The sequence below is a fragment of the Hydra viridissima genome, unplaced genomic scaffold (assembly GCF_058129835.1).
Source record: "Hydra viridissima isolate aposymbiotic clone 2 unplaced genomic scaffold, HvirCarnegie_v1 scaffold_1, whole genome shotgun sequence".
Lineage (NCBI taxonomy): Eukaryota > Metazoa > Cnidaria > Hydrozoa > Anthoathecata > Hydridae > Hydra > Hydra viridissima.
The window spans coordinates 17,615,927-17,635,479 of NW_028324300.1; the positions used below are offsets into that span (position 1 = coordinate 17,615,927).

The 19,553-nt window shown below is 29.5% G+C and overlaps 3 protein-coding genes and 1 pseudogene across 5 annotated transcripts in view; all 4 read left to right on the plus strand.

Moving 5' to 3' along the window:
• LOC149893664 (uncharacterized) overlaps positions 1-19,553 on the plus strand; it is a 174,218-nt gene that overhangs the window by 9,605 nt on the left and 145,060 nt on the right. The window contains exons 3-5 of one of the 3 annotated variants that reach the window (XR_016453730.1): positions 12,304-13,614; positions 14,962-15,137; positions 15,236-16,968. Coding sequence is in view for 1 of the 3 variants with exons in the window: in XM_090091677.1 (XP_089947803.1) it covers positions 12,304-13,614; positions 17,380-18,263 (2,195 nt within the window). In the remaining 2 variants the exon portion in view is untranslated. Of the gene's footprint in view, positions 1-12,303; positions 14,606-14,961; positions 15,138-15,235; positions 16,969-17,379 lie in introns of those variants that run through there. The other 2 variants (XR_016453728.1, XM_090091677.1) reach the window with 2 other exon arrangements.
• Positions 5,141-8,039, plus strand: LOC149893666 (uncharacterized). Its single transcript, XM_090091302.1, has one exon. It carries the CDS (start codon positions 5,141-5,143, stop codon positions 6,935-6,937), a length of 1,797 nt encoding a protein of 598 aa, XP_089947428.1. The 3' UTR covers positions 6,938-8,039.
• Positions 7,071-8,345, plus strand: LOC149893667 (uncharacterized). Its single transcript, XM_090091287.1, has one exon. It carries the CDS (start codon positions 7,071-7,073, stop codon positions 8,325-8,327), a length of 1,257 nt encoding a protein of 418 aa, XP_089947413.1. The 3' UTR covers positions 8,328-8,345.
• On the plus strand, positions 15,117-16,968 carry LOC149893668 (uncharacterized; annotated as a pseudogene).

Consider the following 19,553-nt stretch of genomic DNA (forward strand, 5'->3'; position numbering starts at 1 on the left):
AATTGGTCAGAGGCTCCCATGCCCTCACTTGACCTGTGACTATAAATGTCCTGAACTAGTCAATAAATAGCACTATTTGACGTTTTATTCAAATAAATGTTTCAAAAACATTTCATGTGCTTTCGTTAAAAAATTTAAATTTTTCTATAAAGACACAATTTTTAAACGCAAATTTTGATCAAGTACTAGAGAGACAATTGATGAACCTAATTTTTTTCAGTAGACCTAAGATAAAATAATGATATACAATTAAACTTTTTATTCGGGATTTTGGGCCACAGCCTTCATTTTACCTCCAAAAATCATGAATTTACAAGTCAATAATTTTGAACAAAATTGGGTAAACAAGGCATTTCCTGAGACAATCAAGTCTTGAGAGTGCTCTTTTTGGATTCTGCAAGTTAAAATCTATTGGGGTACCAAATTTTAGGAAATTTCCCCAAGCCATTATGAAGATACTATATGTCAAAGTTGCTTTGTACTCGCTTCAGATAATCACTAAAATGCTGAGTCAGCATTATTTTAACTGATGATATCTCTGGAACCCATGTGTATTTTTAACTAAAATTTTCGCAGTTATTATTTTTTTAATATGGACTGCAAGTGAGGTAAAAATGAACAAATTCTGAGATGTAAGGGTGTCATGGTCTGGATGATTTCATATGGAATGACCCGTATGACAGACATTCTGATCAACGAGATCACTAGCAACACATGCCTCCAATCTTCCCTGTCTTTGCTTAAGATTGGTCAACTTATATTCAGTTCACGAAGAATGAACATATTCATAAGAAATTTATCAGTCTTACTAAGGTTATCAATCTTGCTCAACACAATGCCAAGTCACACCACTTTGAAAACATGGAAACAACATAATTTAAACATATATACAACTATAAACAAATATGGTTTTAAATAACACATATACACACATTTTATAACAATATTAAACGACAGATATATTTATAAAAAACTATGAAAAAAATATTAAAATAATAAATAAAGTTGTACATATAAAATGTGCTTAAAACCTACAAACAGTAAATTTTCAAAATGAAAATCTAAAGACTATAAAATAAGAACATTAGAATATATGACATTATTTTTGAAATACTTTTTACCTACCATACCTTAAATGGGATGTTTGTCCATTTTGAAAAACAAACTACTAAATGCTCTATGTCTTGAGCATGCAACATATAGTTGGCCATGAGACAAACACGGTTTTTTGAGAAATACCCCAACTCTCTCAAATCTTTGACCTTGACTTTTATTAATTGTTATTAAATAAGCCAATCTGACAGGAAACTGAAGACGTTTAAGAACAAAAGGTAAATTAGAACGTGATGGAGCCAACTGAATTCGAGGAACAAAAACCTGTTTACCACCAGAAACACCTGTCAAAACCTCTGCATCAATATGATTATTTTGAAGAGCACAAACTTTCCTTCAAGTACTATTGCATAACCCAGCTTTGAGTTCTAAATTTCTAAGTAGCATAATTACACAAAGAATTTTCAACTTTTAACAATGAGGTGGCATACCTAAGGGAGTTAACCTATTCAAAAACTCAACAGGAAAATTATTTCTCTCATTAAGATTATCAGTATCAATTTGATCAGCATGTAAATAAGTTTTGACATCATCCGGCAGACATTCAACCACTTCTTCATTGATTGATAATGAATCAACATTAGTTGGTGTTAAAATCATGCGTTTAGAATAATAATTTTGATCAGCATCTTCAAAACTCTTTTCAACAATCGGTTCATTTTCTCTAATAATGCACTGCTTTGGTATTTCAATGCATTCTTTAAAAAGATCCTCTTCTTTGACATGTATTGTTCCATTCCCAAGTTTTAGTAGCCCTTGGGAAAATTCACCTTACCCATCTTGTACTCTCATATTTTTAGTTAATGCAAACTTCTGCACCCATTGCCAATGCAAAGAACATTTTAAACACGATTCTTATATTTCAGCTGGTTGTCCTCTTTTCACAACAGGCAGAATTTGCCTAAAGTCACTGCCAAAAAGAATGATTTTTCCTCCAAACAGAAAGTTGTTTTTGCAAATATCTTTTAACAACCTATCAATTGCATTTAAGGCATGTTTAGGTATCATGGATGTTTCAACAAGCAAAAACAAACTAACTTGTCTTAAAAAATGCCCGTGTATAAAGTTAGGAGTTACATTACATGTGCTATTATCCAATATTGGAATAGGAAGTTTGAATAAGCCATGCAATGTAGATCCTTTTGTAAGAATTGCTGCTCTGCCAGTCCATGCAGCTGTAGCAGATTTAAAGCCTCTACTTATGGTTTCAGCAATGAAATAATTATAAGTAAAGGTTTTTCCTCTACCAGCTGGTCCATCTATGAAAAACAATCTAGAATGTTGATTTTTTACACTTGGTTGCTCATTCAGTACTGAAGGATAGCATTACATACATTTAATTGATTGACATTAAGCAACAGTCTTATTTTTATACCTTAAATACATATTTAAACACATTTTTAAAACAATTATAACACATATTAACACATACACAAACAAAAAAACACTTTACATTATTATAAAAACACATTGATAAAACAACTATAAAGTACTTATTACCACATACACATACATATCAAAAAAACATATATGCAAACAAAAAACCTGTGCAAACAAAAATTTAAAAAACGAAGCGAGAAAATTTAAAAAGATTCAAAGTATACATTTACAAACAATACTCTTTATCTTCATTTTTTTTCATAAGAACCGTAATCCTCATAACAAAGTTTAACCATTACATACAAAAACATGTGACATGCCATGTCAGTGTTGGCACATAAGTTTAATTTATTTTTCTAAATTTTCTAAAAAAGAATAAAAGTAGTTAATAGCATCACAGAAACTTCAAAGTAGTAAACACCATTTTATGGAAATAGCATTAGTATAGCTTTAAATAACGTCCATACCCCTATATTCTTTCTAAAAAATAAAATAACAAAAATAAAACTGTTAAAAGAAAAACTAAAACAAACAAAATGTAAACGATTTAAAAAATTAAAATCCTTTCTACTTTTAATCCTTTCTACTTTATCTAATAAAAATTTAAAACCTTTCTACTTTATCTAATAAAAATTTAAACCCTTTCTACTTTATCTAATAAAAATGTGTATATAACTATTTTGGCGTTACTCCACTTTCTCCCTTCCCCTAATTTTATGATTGATTCTGATAGAGAATTTTATGCTGATTAAGAATCGTATAAAAACATGGGTCTCAAAATCAACGGAAAGTGCTCTAATCTGAAGTTGAAAGTACAAAAATATACCACAAATCGCTAATATTCGCCATCTTGAATTCAGTAACTTTACGATTGATATTGTTTTTAAGCGCAAAACATTGCCAGCCTGGTTTTTACTAAAAGGAATTGTTTCTGGTTTGATATAGACGCGTAAGTTCTTTCCAGAGCTATCAGGCAGACGATCGAGTTATAAAGTTAAAAAACGTGTCGCTCTTGCGAAAATGCGATTCCTTCTTATGAATTTTAGTTTTATAACAGAATTTACGATCATTTTTTCGATTAATTTTTTTTTTGTTATTAATGAAAAAAATTAATTGGAAAGACAAACTTTCATTAAGTAAAGAAAAAGGGCTTTCTTAACGTTCTTTGCAAAAAATGTTCTTAATAAATTTGTGTGGCTATGAAAATAGCCGTTTTTGATTTACACAACCTTAGGCATGAATTATAATGTATGCTACGTTTGATGCACACAGGATATCAAACAGGATATGCTGTTAAAACTTGATCCCAAAAGTGAAAAAACCGATGTTCGGAAAATCTCTGCATCCACATAAACTCGGATAAATAATCAGCTACCATTTCACGATTAGTTGGCCCCATCATTGATATAAATTTTGCTTTTGCTCGACACCACATAGCTTCCAAGTGATTTGTTGTTACACTTGTCTGTGGATCTACAAAGTTTAGGGTGTGGTTAACGGTACCATGTAAATATGCAGGAGCTTGCAAATCATTATATGCTGCCCACATATCACTCCAGACAATAGAGCCAGGAAGTATCCATTGATGTATGATAGGAATTAATGTTGCAGCATCGCGATTTTGGACAGGAACCAAAAAGCCTTTCTTCGTTGCAGGTTCATACCCACCAAATACCCACTGCTGCGGGATTATTCTACCAACTTGATATTTTCTTCTACAAAAAACAGATTTATCTATTTCAACAATGCACCCTGGACCGCCTATTGGATCAGGGTTATTAAGGAAATATGAGACGCAAATGTCTCTGCAAAATTGATTCCAATCAACAATGGTACTGTCGTTTCCGATATTTAACTCTTGCCTTAAATCACTTATTGATAATCCCCGGCTCTTACCTGCACTTCTACTCCAAGCGTAAGTTAAGCCCAATATTTGCCACAATTGTAGGTGAGATTTCTCAAAGAAGCTGCCTTTTCTAATGTTGAAGGTTCTTTTGCAGCGCTTGACTGGACATCTCCAAAGAACTTGATCAACTGACCCATTCTTTGTTTGCTGTGTGCAGGGCACGTTACATACACTACAAATCATACTTTCAGTAGGCACTTCAGTCACGTGACAAATTCCGTAGACAAAATTTGCGAAGTTTTTTATATATAAAGAAGACTTTTTCAGATTAAATTTAGACCGATTTTTTTAATCTATTATGCCATGGTAAAACGTTTTACGAAAAGTAAAATGATTAATCTTTCATAAAATATCTGCTAGAATTTTCAATATCAGTTTATCTGGCTGTAGGAGCGGTTTCAATTAAGTATTTGTAATTATTTTAGCTTAAAGTTATTTTATTTGCGTTCTAGCATCCTTTAAAATAATATATAACTATTTTTCTTTGTTTTCTTTTTTTTTTTTTGGTTTTGTGATGAATAAGTTGGTCTAAAATAACTTTAAAAAAACTAAGTTTTTGCTAATATTCGGGTATTCAGCTTAATTTTTAAATCTAAGTTAAAACCTGCTAAATCCCGTCCTCTTCTTCCTTTCAGTCCGTCTTAATATTGTTTCAAAAATTATTACGGTAACTAATTTGCAAAAACAATATCACAATTTAATTGTATAATACAGTATTTGTATAAAATTAGCCTTATCATAATGAATAATAAAGAATTATATGATTGGTATCTATGCTTGAGTGATAAATCTTTGAAAATGGTTTGCTCGAATTTCAGAAGCCGATTCTCCAATTTGTTTTCAGTAACTGAAAATAATTTGAGCTTGTACAACAAAATTAAAATTGTTGTAGATAAATTTAAATCGTTAAAAAAAAACAATAAAAGAAGAGATATATATAAGCTGATGCTCTTTAAACCGCCTATTTCGGAAATTAGTTGTGAATTATGCATATCAAGTGAAAAAAATAAAACGAAGGTTAAAAAAAGAAAGTTGAACCAACAAACCTCGAAAAACTGTTTTAAAAAATTGAAACTTGCTTCATCTGGTTGTATAAATAAGTTCAAATCTGCTAATGTTCGTATTAGTAATATGAAAAAAAAATTTACATCTAACGACCCTAGAAGGACATATAAACTATTACATGCAAGTAATAAAGCAAAGATTCATCAATTAAAAAAGAAACAAAATAAGGAAATAAAAGAATTAAAAGATTTTTATAATAAAGTTATTAAAAATCTTAATAAAAGAGTTAAATTTTTGTTAGTTAAGCTTGAAAAAAGTGACAATAAAGTTGCACTCTTTCATGAGAAAAAGAGAATTACATGCAAAAAATTGTATTATGTAAAAAAGAAGTTTAGCATGGTAGTAAATAAACATGAAAATTTGTCTTCTAACAGTTTAAATAATCCTGAAAACAATACAGACTCTCCTAACACTAGAGTATTAAGCAAAGAAAATAAAGATTTTAATTTAAGTTCTCTTCTCCATGATCGCAGAATAACAACATTTCAAAACGGAAGGTATTCTAATGATATAAGAGAAGTTATTATGGAGTTAGTTTCTTTGAATGTCAGCATGAACAAAGTTAATGAAGTTATCACAATTGTTTTAAAAAAACTAGCAAAGATAGATATAGAGAAGCTTCCCTCAATTGGTACAAAATCTCGATTTATGACTGAGGCTTTAGCACTTGCTCAACTTCAAGTTGCAGAAGAAATGATAAACACTGTAGAAATTAATTCGGGCAATTGTCTTCACAGTGACGGTACCACTAAACATCATAGACATTTTCAAAATTTCCAAGTTACTACCACAAATGGAAGTACTTTATCTTTTGGATTATGTGAAATGGCTGGCAGTGATGCAGATTGTACTATTAATGCGTTAACCAAAACATTAGATGATATATGTGACATTTTAGAAAGTAGCAGCAAGGAAAACGATTTTTCTAACCTTGTATGTTCTTTTAAAACTACCATGTCTGATCTTGGGCCAGTTAATCCACTGTTTAATTTAAAGCTTAAAGATATGAGGAAAAAGTTACTGCCTAAAGTTATAAAGAACTGGGAAGGTTTAAAAAAAGGCGAGCAAGCAGATTTCATTGAAATGTCTAATTTTTTTTGTAAATTGCATTTATTATCTAACTTTGCAACAGAAACTAATAAAACGATTAACTCATTCGAAAAGTTAGTTTTAAGTACTAGTTATGAAAATATTTTTGCATTCAATACTGCTGAATCAGGTGCCACTAGATTAATAAGAACTGCATGTAAAGCTTTTCATGTAAAGGGAAGTGATGAAGCTGGAGTTGCTGGGTATTTTAATGCATTTCTTGCTGGTAAAGGACAAAGTAAGTGTATGCTTGCACCCTTTGTTGGTAACAGATTTAATATATTATATTATAATGCTGCAGCTTTGTATTTTCATTCAAAAGATATTTTAGAGATATTTTCATTCAAAAGATATTTTATTTCAAAATTGGCCAAATCAAAATAATCTTTTACTTGCAGTTAAAGAAGATATTAGCAACAAATTATATTTAGCAGAAGTGCGGGCTCTTGGAATAATTGATAAAATAATTACAGGTCCACTTTGGCGGATAATTGAATCACAAAAGAGTATTCTTGATATGAATCCATTTTTATTAACCCTAAAAATGAAACTTTCAGATTTGTGTAAAAATGCATCATCGATTATGATCTCGAAAACACCTATATTCAGTCCAAGTGATGTTAATATTCATAAAGATATTTTGTATGATAAATTATTTGAAGAGACTAATGACACTGATTTAAATATTTTAACACAGCAGACATTAGAAGTAATTTGTCATTCTTTGTTAGTTGTTCTGGAAAGACAATCTGCTGATCAACTTCCTGGAGGTAAATATTGGCATCCTTCTGATAATGTAAGTAAGGCTGCAGAGAATGTTCCAACAACAAACAAAGCATCAGAAAGTGACTTTGCGGTATTGGATCTTTTAATTCGTACAAAGCCAAATGCCAAAATACAAACTATACAAGCTTATACTATGTGGTATAAAAACAAAACACTAGACTGGTTGGATAAAAAGACTTTAGGTGAGCGTGACTCATTGCTAAAAAAAGCTTCAACAAACTTTAATAAAATGAAAGATAAATACAAACAACGTCATTTAGAATTAAAGTTTGAAATGAGTGAAAGGTTGTCTGAAAAGCATAAAGCTAAAAAAGCAGCTGAAGACAAAGCCTTCTTAAAAAAAGCTAAATCGGTTAATGAGTTGTTAAAATTGAGGACAAAGGTGTGGTTGACCTCAAAAGAAGCAGATGATGAATATGTTTTGTTAATTGACACATTTAAAAGCAAAAAAATATTAAGAGCACAGTTGGATTTTTATAGGTATGTTATGGAAGTTAAATGTGAACCTAAATATTTTTACAAAACTAAAATGCATGGTAGTAAGCGAATAGACTTAACAAACTATGAGTTGTTCAGTAATTTACAATCAGTTATTAGAACAAGGACTTTTCCAGAGCCCATTGAGAGAAGAGTTATTCTTATTGAAAGAAAAGAACGAGATATTTTGATTGCAAAAGAGAAAGAAGAGTTAAGTGAAAAATTAAAGAATGCAAGACTGTCTCAATTAGCAAATCAACAAAAAACAAACATCTTGGCTGTCATTCTAAATGATGTTAATTATCTTGTTGGGAAATTTATTCAACATAAAATAATGAAAATCGACACTAAAAAATACTTTTGGTGTACAGGTGAAGTTCTTCGAGTAAACAAGTCAAATCCTAACTTAAAAAAAACTTTGTTTGATGTGGTCTATGAGACTGAGGAAAATCAAGTATGGACTTTTCCATTGCTTGTTGACCTTGAAAAAGGAAAGGTTATACTTTTGTAAAAAGCCTATTTTACAATTTATTTGAAATAATTACTAGTTATATATACTATTAGTAATATTTTATTAGAAATATATTACATATATTATAAATTATATATTATTATTATTATAAATTAGTCGTATATATTAATCTATAATATTTATATTTATAACGTTTATAGTTGTTATAACGTATCGTATATAGTTATTATATATCATTAGTAATATTATATTATAAATATATTATAAATTATATAATATTATTATAAATTAGTTGTATATATTAATCTATATTATTTATATTGTTTAAATATATATGTATATGTATATATATTTATATATACATATATATATATATATATATATATATATATATATATATATATATATATATATATATATATATATATATATATATATATGTATATATATATATTTATATGTACATATATATATATTTAGATATATATATATCATATATGTAAAGATATATATCATTTATATTGATCTATAATATTCATAATATCGTATCTATAATATTTAAGAAAATTTAAAATTGGGCAACCTTATGTTTTATTTTTTCAAATTTAATGTTGTAATAGAGTTATGACTATATTAGTGTGTAATGTGTCTATGACATATATTGTCTATGTATATATTTTTCTGCTATATATATTTTTTCTGTATATGTATTTTTTCTAAAGATTAGTTGTGAACTGAAAGTTGTTTTATTTGTATATTGTTTAATGATAACAGATTATTGCCTAAAGTCGTTGCGTAAAATTTTTACGCTAAAAAAGAATGTTAAAAAAACTAAAATAAAAAAACGCGTTTTTTTTGTCTAAAAAAATGTCAAATTAGGTAGTATAAAAAATGCAATTTTCTTGACAACCAGAAGTGCTACAAAGTTGGTTAAACCCATTTTAAAACAAGATTAACATTTTGAATGCAATAAAATTAAAATTAAAATTTTAGCTTAATTATATTACGAGATCATAAAATGGACTGAAGTGCCTACTTTCAGCGAGTAAACCTTAAATTCTGCGCCAGTGAATCGTAGCTTCGATATCGTGTTTGAATTTCGCTCCTATTTCTGTCAAAGAAATTGAGTCAAAAGCGTCTATTGTTGGTCTTCGAAGAGCCATGATATGTAGATAAATGAAGAAGCAGAAAAAATATTCTGAAGCATTCCTTTTTATATGACAAACATAATGAAAATAAATTCACGGGGTGTTAACTTGAGGTATTAAAAGAAATTCCATAGTTTTAAAGAATTAATTTTTTAATTAAAAAAGTTTTAATAGACACTCAAGCTAACAAACTAAGAATCCAGTTAAAGCAAATTGACGCGATAAGAGTAAATGCCATTGAATTCCATTACCTGCTAGTAGAAAAAAAATGCGGTTAATACACCTGATTATGAACTTAACGCACCGGTTCTTTGTTCTATTATTCGAAATCCTAAATAAAAACCAGGTTGTTGATACTTTGAAAAGATAACTTTTAAACAAAAAAAATAACTTTTCAAGATGGCGAATATTAGCGATTTGTGGTATATTTTTGTACTTTCAACTTCAGATTAGAGCACTTTCCGTTGATTTTGAGACCCATGATTTTATACGATTCTTAATCAGCATAAAATTCTCTATCAGAATCAATCATAAAATTAGGGGGGGGGGGGGGGGGAGAAAGTGGAGTAGCGCCACTATTTTTTATACTTACTTCAATTATAATATGACCTTATGATCTTAACGGTGATTATTTATCTTGATATGATTCTTTATGTATTATATCTAAACTAATAATTAAATCCCAAAAGAAAAAAAGTTTTAACTCGCTTAAAAGATCTTTCTCCAATTACCGCTTGCATTAACAGAACGCGCTCTTTCAAAGCCTTGTAACTAATTCAAGGCCTAGTAACTAATGACGAATTGACGTTAAACATTAAACATTAAGCATTTCTGTAGGAATTATGTTAAGATTATATTAAGATAATCCAGTCGCACCATCAAAAATAGTAAGCACACTTCTATCAAAGTTATCTTCTCGAATTTTAATACTCTCCTCCTCTACAACAAGCTCACCCTGCGTCATATAATTGGAAGATTCTCCTAAAATGAATATATTTGACCAAAAATATTTTTAAAAAAAGCCACAAAAGTTTAGATAAAAAAAGGCAGTCAGATATTTGTCTGACAGTCTATAAATAGGATGAGATAAAAGCAACAATGTACTATAATTACTTTATAACATTACTTCGATATTTTTAAATTAGCATGATTATTAGCTACCTATTTATATTGCTGTATTACCTTTTCATCTTGAGACAAAAATATCAAGTTGATTACGACGTTTTCTTCTTTCAGTTCTTGAAGCCATTTTTAAATTATACAACAAATATTTTGTTGCTATTATAGGATTATATCTTTATTATATTAAATAACTCATGAAAAATAGTTTAAGTAAAAATTGATCATCATGATTAATGTCTATCAATACTTAGAAGCTATATGAAAGGACAAAAATCTTTGAAGCAAATCTATTTTCTAACCATGTAGCTTTCTCGTAGAGAACACAACGGTTCAATTCTATATTTCCTCTTATACTAAAAAACTCTTCTCTACTTAAGATTTGCATACAACTTATACTTATAAAAATCCGTAAGAATATCTTAATTACTATCATAAAAAAAGCCACTCAAACTATATTTACAATTTTTTAAGGAAACAACGTCAATATACGCTTTACGGAGTTTCTTTCTGAATGGTTCAAAATTGTTCTGTTAAATCGTTTTTTTCCGAGTTTTAAAATTCCAAAAAATTAGAGCCGACTTTAGGCTAGCCCGAGTTTATCCCTAAGCCACCCCTTATTAGGATCTGCCCTAAACACACCCTAATTTTAAAAAATCATCAAAAATATACAAATTTTGTGCTGAAAAGAAAGGTAAGCTAATATTTTTTAGTCTTGTTAAAAATTTGTTTAAGAAAATTCGCCCTTAGAATACCCTGAACCACGAAGGGACCCTTAAGGGGCCTTTAAGTCATTATAAGGCGGGGTTAGTCATACAGGTAACAGGTATGGACAAGGTTTACTACTAGCAACAAGTTGTCTTTTTAGCTTTATACCTTTATTGGAAATTATCTAAAAAAATATTTAAAGTAAAAAAACAAACTACATAAGAAGGTCTTTAGAGCGTATTTTTATCAAGACTAAGGCTAGCTTGGAAACATAAACTCTACAATTAAGATATCTTTTTTAAAGAAAAATCTTAAAAACTTGCCTCAGCTTCATTTAACTTTATTTCAAATTTCCAATTTGACCCACAAAAAAATAATGAATATTTTTAATGGGTTCAATATAATTAGCCACAGCAACACTTTCTTTATTATAAATATTGAAAATAGTTTTAGAAATTATCACTATTTAATGCCATTTGATATTAAAAGGCTGTATTAATATGTGTTTTTCAATCATTGTTTACACATATGGTACATGAATCTAGAAGCACAGTTAAACGTAAAAAACTTTACTCTAAAGTCTATCGTCCCAATGTTTAGTGCGACTAAACATTGGGACGATAGACTTTAGAGAAAAGTTTTTTACATCTCAATGAAGTGAAATTCAACCAAAATTTCTTAACTCTTTATTTAGCTCCTTTCCTATAAATACTCGATAAACAACTACTTATCATCATCATTAGATGTTCCTCTCTCTTAAATGTTATTGCTTGGATCTTCTACAAGATTTTAAGATTCAAACAAAAATAAAGTTAAATAAAATAAGGAATAAAAACTTAGCTGAAAGTAAGTTAGCTTCTCAAATGTTTCAAAACTGTTTCCCAATTATCCAGAGAGTTTTACTCCTGTGCTAAAATTTAAGAATTGCCCATTCAAAGAATGATTAGCTGAATGGTTAAAGCACATTTTCCGATTTTTTTGAGAAAGCAAAAAATTAAGTAATACACTTAAGTGGTGCATATTCATATAATTCTATTTAGATGCAAGCGGTCTACTGAAAGCTTATTACCAAAACACTTACGGGACAATTAACCGACATGGACAGAGTGAAAGAAAAGATCTCGAACTTCTCTTTAGGAACTTAAAGTTTGCTTCAGTAGAAAAAGCAGACATTACGATTCCTAATGATGACTTTAATGAATGGGAGTACTTTTGTCAAAGTCAAAACAGTTACAGAACAATGAAATATGAGGAGGTACTGGATAAAAACTCAGAGTTGATTATGATTTCAGGACCTAAAGGTGTTGGGAAAACAAACCTTCTGCAAAGTTTGCTTTTTTATTGGTCAAACGGTCTACTTTGGCAAGATTTAAATTTTGTTTTTTATTTTGAGTTCAATAAACTGAACGAGCATCTAAATGCTTCAAACATGAAACAACTGGTAAAGAAGTTTTATAAAAACATTCTAAAAGGATATGAAATTTCTTCGTTTAAAGCAACAATATTTATTATGGATGGATTAGATGAGTTCATATACTTTGAACATTTAATCGATTTCAAACATTCAAATACCACTCCTATAACAAGAGCGCTAATGGATGTCTTTTGTTCAAAAACATGCAAGTGTGTTATTAGTGGGAATATTGCTGTTGCATATAGATTCTGGAGCGCAATTAAAGATTACAAAGATGCCGCAAGCATGCAAGTTATGGGTCTTAACGTTAATGGAACAAAGAGTTTTTTAGAAGATCTACTACCAATTAAAACTCTGATTACTGACCTGGAAAAGTTATTTAGCTTATCTCGAAATGAGGCGGCTTTATTCTCTGTGTCACTTTATTTAAAAGCAGCCTGTTCAACGTTGCTTACTTTAAACATTGAGTCTGTTAAAACCATGACCGAACTGCAGATGCTGATTTTCCTACACATCGTACAACAAGACCGCAATAAAAATGCTCCAAATTCGCTTTTTATACAAACAAATCAGCAGCATATTTTAAATGTCTGCAAAGTGGCCTTCAAGCTTCTAAAAAAAGGAAAAGTGAATCTTTCGCATAGTGAGCTTAACCTTATTTTAGATGAGAACGGCTTTGAACCACTTGGTCTTGTAAAAAAATCGGTTGTAAGTTATCAATATCATTTTGTCCATTTCCTTTTAATGAGGTTTTGCGCCTCTATCCATCTTTTATTCAACGCATCTCTTTCTGATATTATTAATAACGAAAGATTGCACTGCTGCTTACCTTTTATTAGTGGTTTTGTACACCGTAACGAGGGAAGCTTTTTGAGTTTAATTTGCAAACTAAAGGAACCGTCACACCAACATGCTTTTTGGCTCAGAGACATCTGCGGTAAGAAATATTCTTTCTTTCATAGGCAAACTTATGTTTGATATTGGAGCATTACTTTATGTATATTTTGTCAATTGTTCTAAAATAAAACACTAACAACGGTAATAGCCTTTATGAATAAATTTTTCTGGGACTTTCTTAAAGTTTTGTCGAGGAATGATTACGATGATTAGAATATTAGGTATTCTCTATTTAAAAAGATTGCTTTACAGTTCGTTTTTCATTACCTCTTGGATAAATTAGTTTGTTTTTTTTTATTTAGAATGGGTGAATAGTTGAAATAAGGAAGGAATTTAAAAATAAATAAAAATTTTGGGTTACTATTCGGTTTTTGTTCACTCAATTCCAAAATAAATTACTTAGGTTTTAAAAATCAGGATAGATAGAAGGATTTTTTTAAAAACAAAATATTCAAATATGATAATAAAATATCTTGGTTTTTGCAGACTTTTGATTTTAAGAAATAAATTACCGTATTTTAGCTTTAAAGTTGCTGTAGCACTGTTCTTGTTAAAATCTTATACTATCTTAAACGGTTAGCCTTAAGTAAATTTAAGTTTTCTGAATTGTGTCCAAACTAATTTCAACGATTTCTGAAAGAGTATTGTTTACTGATAACTATGTGTATAGTCCACCAAATCAGAAAGCTCCTATTAAGTAATTATGGCATTTCTTAGATTTTTTCGCGCCTTTTTTTCGCACCTTGTTTGTCTTTTATGACCATCTTTAATCCACCATTTTTTCTGCCACAAATTTAATTGCAAAAGCCAATCATAGAACAAGTTTTGTTTAAAAAAATGTTAAGAATCGGTAAATCACATCCTCAGACTATTTTAGATCATCAAAAGAATAGAGAAAATTTTTGTCTTTTTTGTGGTCGCAAATGTCATATGAAAAAAAACAGCCAAAGCCATATAATCTCTAAAGTTCAGAGCTGTTTCTCAAATTATAACATTGCTGGTGATCGATGCCTTACTGGATTGTGTCCAAGGTTGGTATACTTAGTTATTTTTAACTAAATAAATATATATAAAAAGTATATGTTATAAACGTAAAGCCATTCACATAACTGAAATATTGGATACCTTGTTGAACTCAAAGAAATAAGATTTGATAAATGAATCAAATCTCATTTTGCTTGGTAGTAGCATATCTTTATCTTTTTAAGGTGTAGGGGTATAGTTGAAAGAACAAGTGTTGATCTCAGGCAGAAAATTGATTTTGACATTATTTGGTCAAAGATGACACGAAAAACTAAAACACTGAAACACGAAATGGGAAAATGTTATTTTATTTGTGCATCTGTTGTAAAGAAATATAAAATTATAATTTTTTATATAATTTCAGGAAACTAAAAACTTGCAGCTTTGAAATATGCAAAATCGCTTGAACGCAGTGAGGGATACCCAAGAAAAAAACTGTTATAAAGAGTTTAAAATGGCAGCTATTAGTCCGCGGTGTAGTTCTTGTCTGACTAAAGTTAAACGAGGATTGCATCATAAATGCAATGCAACAACACTCAGGTAGAAAACTTTTTTATAACTTTGATTATTTGACTGTGAAAGGTTGTATACCATGTTCTATAGAAAACAAATTCGTAAATGTAATTTTTTTTTTTCAGAAACAACGTATCAGCTGCATCCGATATCAACGTATTAGAAAAACTCGTTTTTAAACGTTATTAAAGAAAAGCTATGGAGTGAAAGTGGTAACACCATTTTATTGAAGACAGGAGGTAGTAAACTGAAATTATCTATTGGATCTGAGAATACTCCAAAAGCAACCAACTTTACTCACAAAAATCTTCTTTATATTCAGAATTCTCTTTCCTTAAGTAACCATCTAACGATAAATTCTGCTAATATTATAAGGTAAAATCACAATACAAATACAAATTTAACTCTGCACAATAAAATGATGCAATATTTGGAGTAAAACTTATTATATAAAGATTAATAATTACAGAGTTGTTGAAACAAGAAAAAACGCTGTAGATCATAGACTGAAAGACTGTGTCTCTGATTCGGACAGTTATCTTCTATTATTTACCGAAGAAAATATTATATTTGAATTTAAAAACAAAGATAAAACTTTGATATAAAAAAATATTACAGTGGCGTACTGCAATGATGTTACTCTTTTTGTTAAACTTCTCCTGGATCTTAAATGTGTTGATTCTAAGAATCAGTTGCCAAAAACTGCTGTTGACGTGGGAAGTGGTTTTATCAAATTTTGTTTAATTATAGTTAATCTCAATGAAATTTTTGAAAATTACGGCAAAGTTGAAATAGATCACCTGAAACCAAAACCGGTAGCAGCTTGCAGGTCTTTATACAAAGATGGTCTGAAAAAGATATTTAAAGATTCGTCAGTAAATGCTTCATTTCCTCTTCTGGTAGCTCCAGAAATCCCAAAAAGATAATTAAACATTAAAATATTATTTGAAAAATTAAATCTTGAAAAAGCTGAGCACATTGTGGTATGCGACATAAAACTTAGTCAAATTCTGACAGGTGTATCTCAAAGTAGCTGTTCAATTCATCCCTATTATGTATGTGAGTGGGTTAGAAAAGAAAATTGGACAAATGCTCTATACAGAAATTTCGAGAGCTGTCAAAACAACTATACAAAATTCAAAGAATCTGGTTCAAATCCTTAGTGTGCACAGCATATTAAGAATTTTATTGACCTAAGTGTGCAAACATTTTAAGAATAATATTAGTACATGGAAACCCCTCTGAATTTCTTGTAGATAAACTTGTTTTAACAGTGCTTCATATAATGGAAATTCTTTTCGAAAAAATCTTAAAAAGTGGGAAGTCTTTAATGAAAAGCTGCCAATTAAACTAAAGTCTTTTGGAGAATGCTTAAGGTTGTAAAATTTAGTTGTTTAGTCTTGCTTAGGATCCGGACTTGATGAAAACTTTCAAACTATTATCGAAAATTTAAAAGCCTGCTATAAAAATTTGATGTTGGAACAAGATATTACTTTAACACCAAAATTTCATATCCTGTTCAATCATGTGTCTGAATTCTGTAAGACAAAAAAAATGGGCCTTGGAATTTATTTGGAACAATCAGGAGAAAGTGTTCACTACCTCTTAAAACTGCCTCGTAGAACCGGTACAGTGTCCGCAAATATTTCTAAGTATGGACATAACTTAGTAAGGGTTTTAAGTTCTTTTAATGGAAAACATCTTATTTCTCTTGGATATGTTGATCTAAATGTTGATATTTTTTAGTGATTCAATTCAAGAAGAAATAGTTTTTAATTTTATATTTGTAAATATTTTGATGATTTAAAACATTCCGACAATGTGATTATCCATTCTTAAACTATGTAATATAACAAAACACCATCTGCATTATTCATTTCCAATAAATTGTCTGTAACTTTTACAATAAAGTTTTGAATAAAAACATGGCGGACCAAAAAAAGGCGAAAAACATTTGCAAAAAAAGGCGCAAACCAAAACGCGCGAAAACAAGGCGCGAAAAAATCTTTAAAATACTATAATTATTTAATAGTTTGCTGATTTTGTGAACTAAATACATAGTGAGCAGTAAACTATACTCTTACAGAAAACGTTTGGACACAAATCAGAAAACCTAAATTTAGTTAAGGCAAGGATTAAGATTTAGGATAAGATTTAGAAACCCATAGAATGGTTTTATTCCGTTAAAAAGATATTTGTTAAAGTTAACTATTTTTCGACGAATGTAAAAAAAGAAAAAAAAAGAATATAAATTTTCTGTTTTCAACAGCACACATTGATCGCGAGCTCTTCATAGAATGTTTCTTTGAGGCACAGATTTCATTTGACGAGGATTTGAAAAAAGCAATAAATAAACAAATAGGATGGTTCAAGGAAGCAAAAGATGAAAATATGGCTGCTCATAATTCAAAACAAAAGTATTTTAAAGAAAAAGTAGTTGAGGCAGGAATCCATTTAAATTGCATAGAAAACCGCAAAGATCTTTCATCAAAAAAAAAAAAATCCATTTCATATTCCCAGAGATTAATTGAATCATACGAAGATAAAAAGAAAACTGACATAATTATTATAACTCCCAAGAGCGCGAAAAAAGAATATGCTAAATCACATTTCAATTACGCAGAAAAACGGTTTCGTAATAAAGAAAATATAGCTGAAAAGCTATTTAAAGATGTAGAAAGTATGCGAAAAGAAGTGTTAGGAGAAAAACATGCAGATACAATAAATGCTAAAAAGCGGATTGCAAACTGCTTATATAAAAAACGGCAATATGATAATGCTGAAACGCTATTGAGGGATGTAGAATGTATGCAAAAAGAAGTTTTAGGAGAAAAACATGAAAAAACAATAAATGCTAAATACTGGGTTGCAAGGTGCTTATATGAAAAACAGCAATATGATAATGCTGAAAAGCTATTTAGAGATGTGGAAGTTATGGAAAAAGAAGTTTTAGGAGAAAAACATGCAGATACAATAAATGCTAAATATTGGATTGCAAGGTGCTTAAATAAAAAGCAGCAATATGATAATGCTGAAACGCTATTTAGAGATGTAGAAATTATGGGAAAAGAAGTTTTAGGAGAAAAACATGCAGATACAATAAATGCTAAATACTGGATTGCAATGTGCTTATATAAAAAAACGGCAATATGATAATGCTGAAACGCTATTTAGAGATGTAGAATGTATGCAAAAAGAAGTTTTAGGAGAAAAACATGAAAAAACAATAAATGCTAAATACTGGATTGCAAGGTGCTTATATGAAAAACAGCAATATGATAATGCTGAAAAGCTGTTTAGAGATGTAGAAATAATGCGAAAAGAAACTTTAGGAGAAAAACATGTTGCTACATTTACTGCTAAGAACTGGATTGCAAGGTGCTTATATGAAAAACAGCAATATGATAATGCTGAAAAGCTATTTAGAGATGTGGAAGTTATGGAAAAAGAAGTTTTAGGAGAAAAACATGCAGTTACAATAAATGCTAAATACTGGATTGCAAGGTGCTTATATGAAAAACAGCAATATGATAATGCTGAAAAGCTATTTAGAGATGTGGAAGTTATGGAAAAAGAAGTTTTAGGAGAAAAACATGCAGTTACAATAAATGCTAAATTCTGGATTGCAAGGTGCTTAAATGAAAAACAGCATTATGATAATGCTGAAACGCTATTTAGAGATGTAGAAATTATGTGAAAAGAAGTTTTAGGAGAAAAACATTCAGATACAATAAATGCTAAATATTTGATTGCAAACTGCTTATATAAAAAACGGCAATATGATAATGCTGAAACGCTATTGAGGGATGTAGAATGTATGCAAAAAGAAGTTTTAGGAGAAAAACATGCAAATACAATAAATGCTAAATACTGGATTGCAATGTGCTTATATGAAAAACAGCAATATGATAATGCTGAAAAGCTACTTAGAGATGTAGAATGTATGAGAAAAGAAGTTTTAGGAGAGAAACATGCAGTTACAATAAATGCTAAATTCTGGATTGCAAGGTGCTTATATAAAAAACGGCAATATGATGAAGCTAAAAAGGTATTTAGAAATGTAGAAAGTATGCAAAAAGAAGTTTTAGGAGTACAACATGCAGATACGGTTACTACAAAAGAGTGGATTACAAGTTGTTTAAATAAAAAACAACGTTTTCTAAATGCTGGGAAATGTTTCCTGATGTAGATTATGTGTAAAATTAAATTGTTGAAGTAAACACTCTGGTGCTTGTAGCGATTAAACACTTATTTAAAAAGCTTGAAACATTTCTTTGTAAATGAGTTGGGTAGAGTTTTAGTCAGACACTATATTCTAAATGCTTGATTGCTAATTTTTAGTTTGCAAAAGAATTATGTGCTAGTCATAATAGGGTGTTTTTAATGTAGAATGGATATGTAAAGAAATTATTGGAGGGAGACTTGTCGTGCAGTATTTTGATA

Excerpts from the sequence above, each read along its gene's own strand:
- LOC149893666 (XM_090091302.1), top strand. The coding sequence starts at position 5,141 with ATGAATAATAAAGAATTATATGATTGGTATCTATGCTTGAGTGATAAA.
- LOC149893667 (XM_090091287.1), top strand. The coding sequence starts at position 7,071 with ATGAATCCATTTTTATTAACCCTAAAAATGAAACTTTCAGATTTGTGT.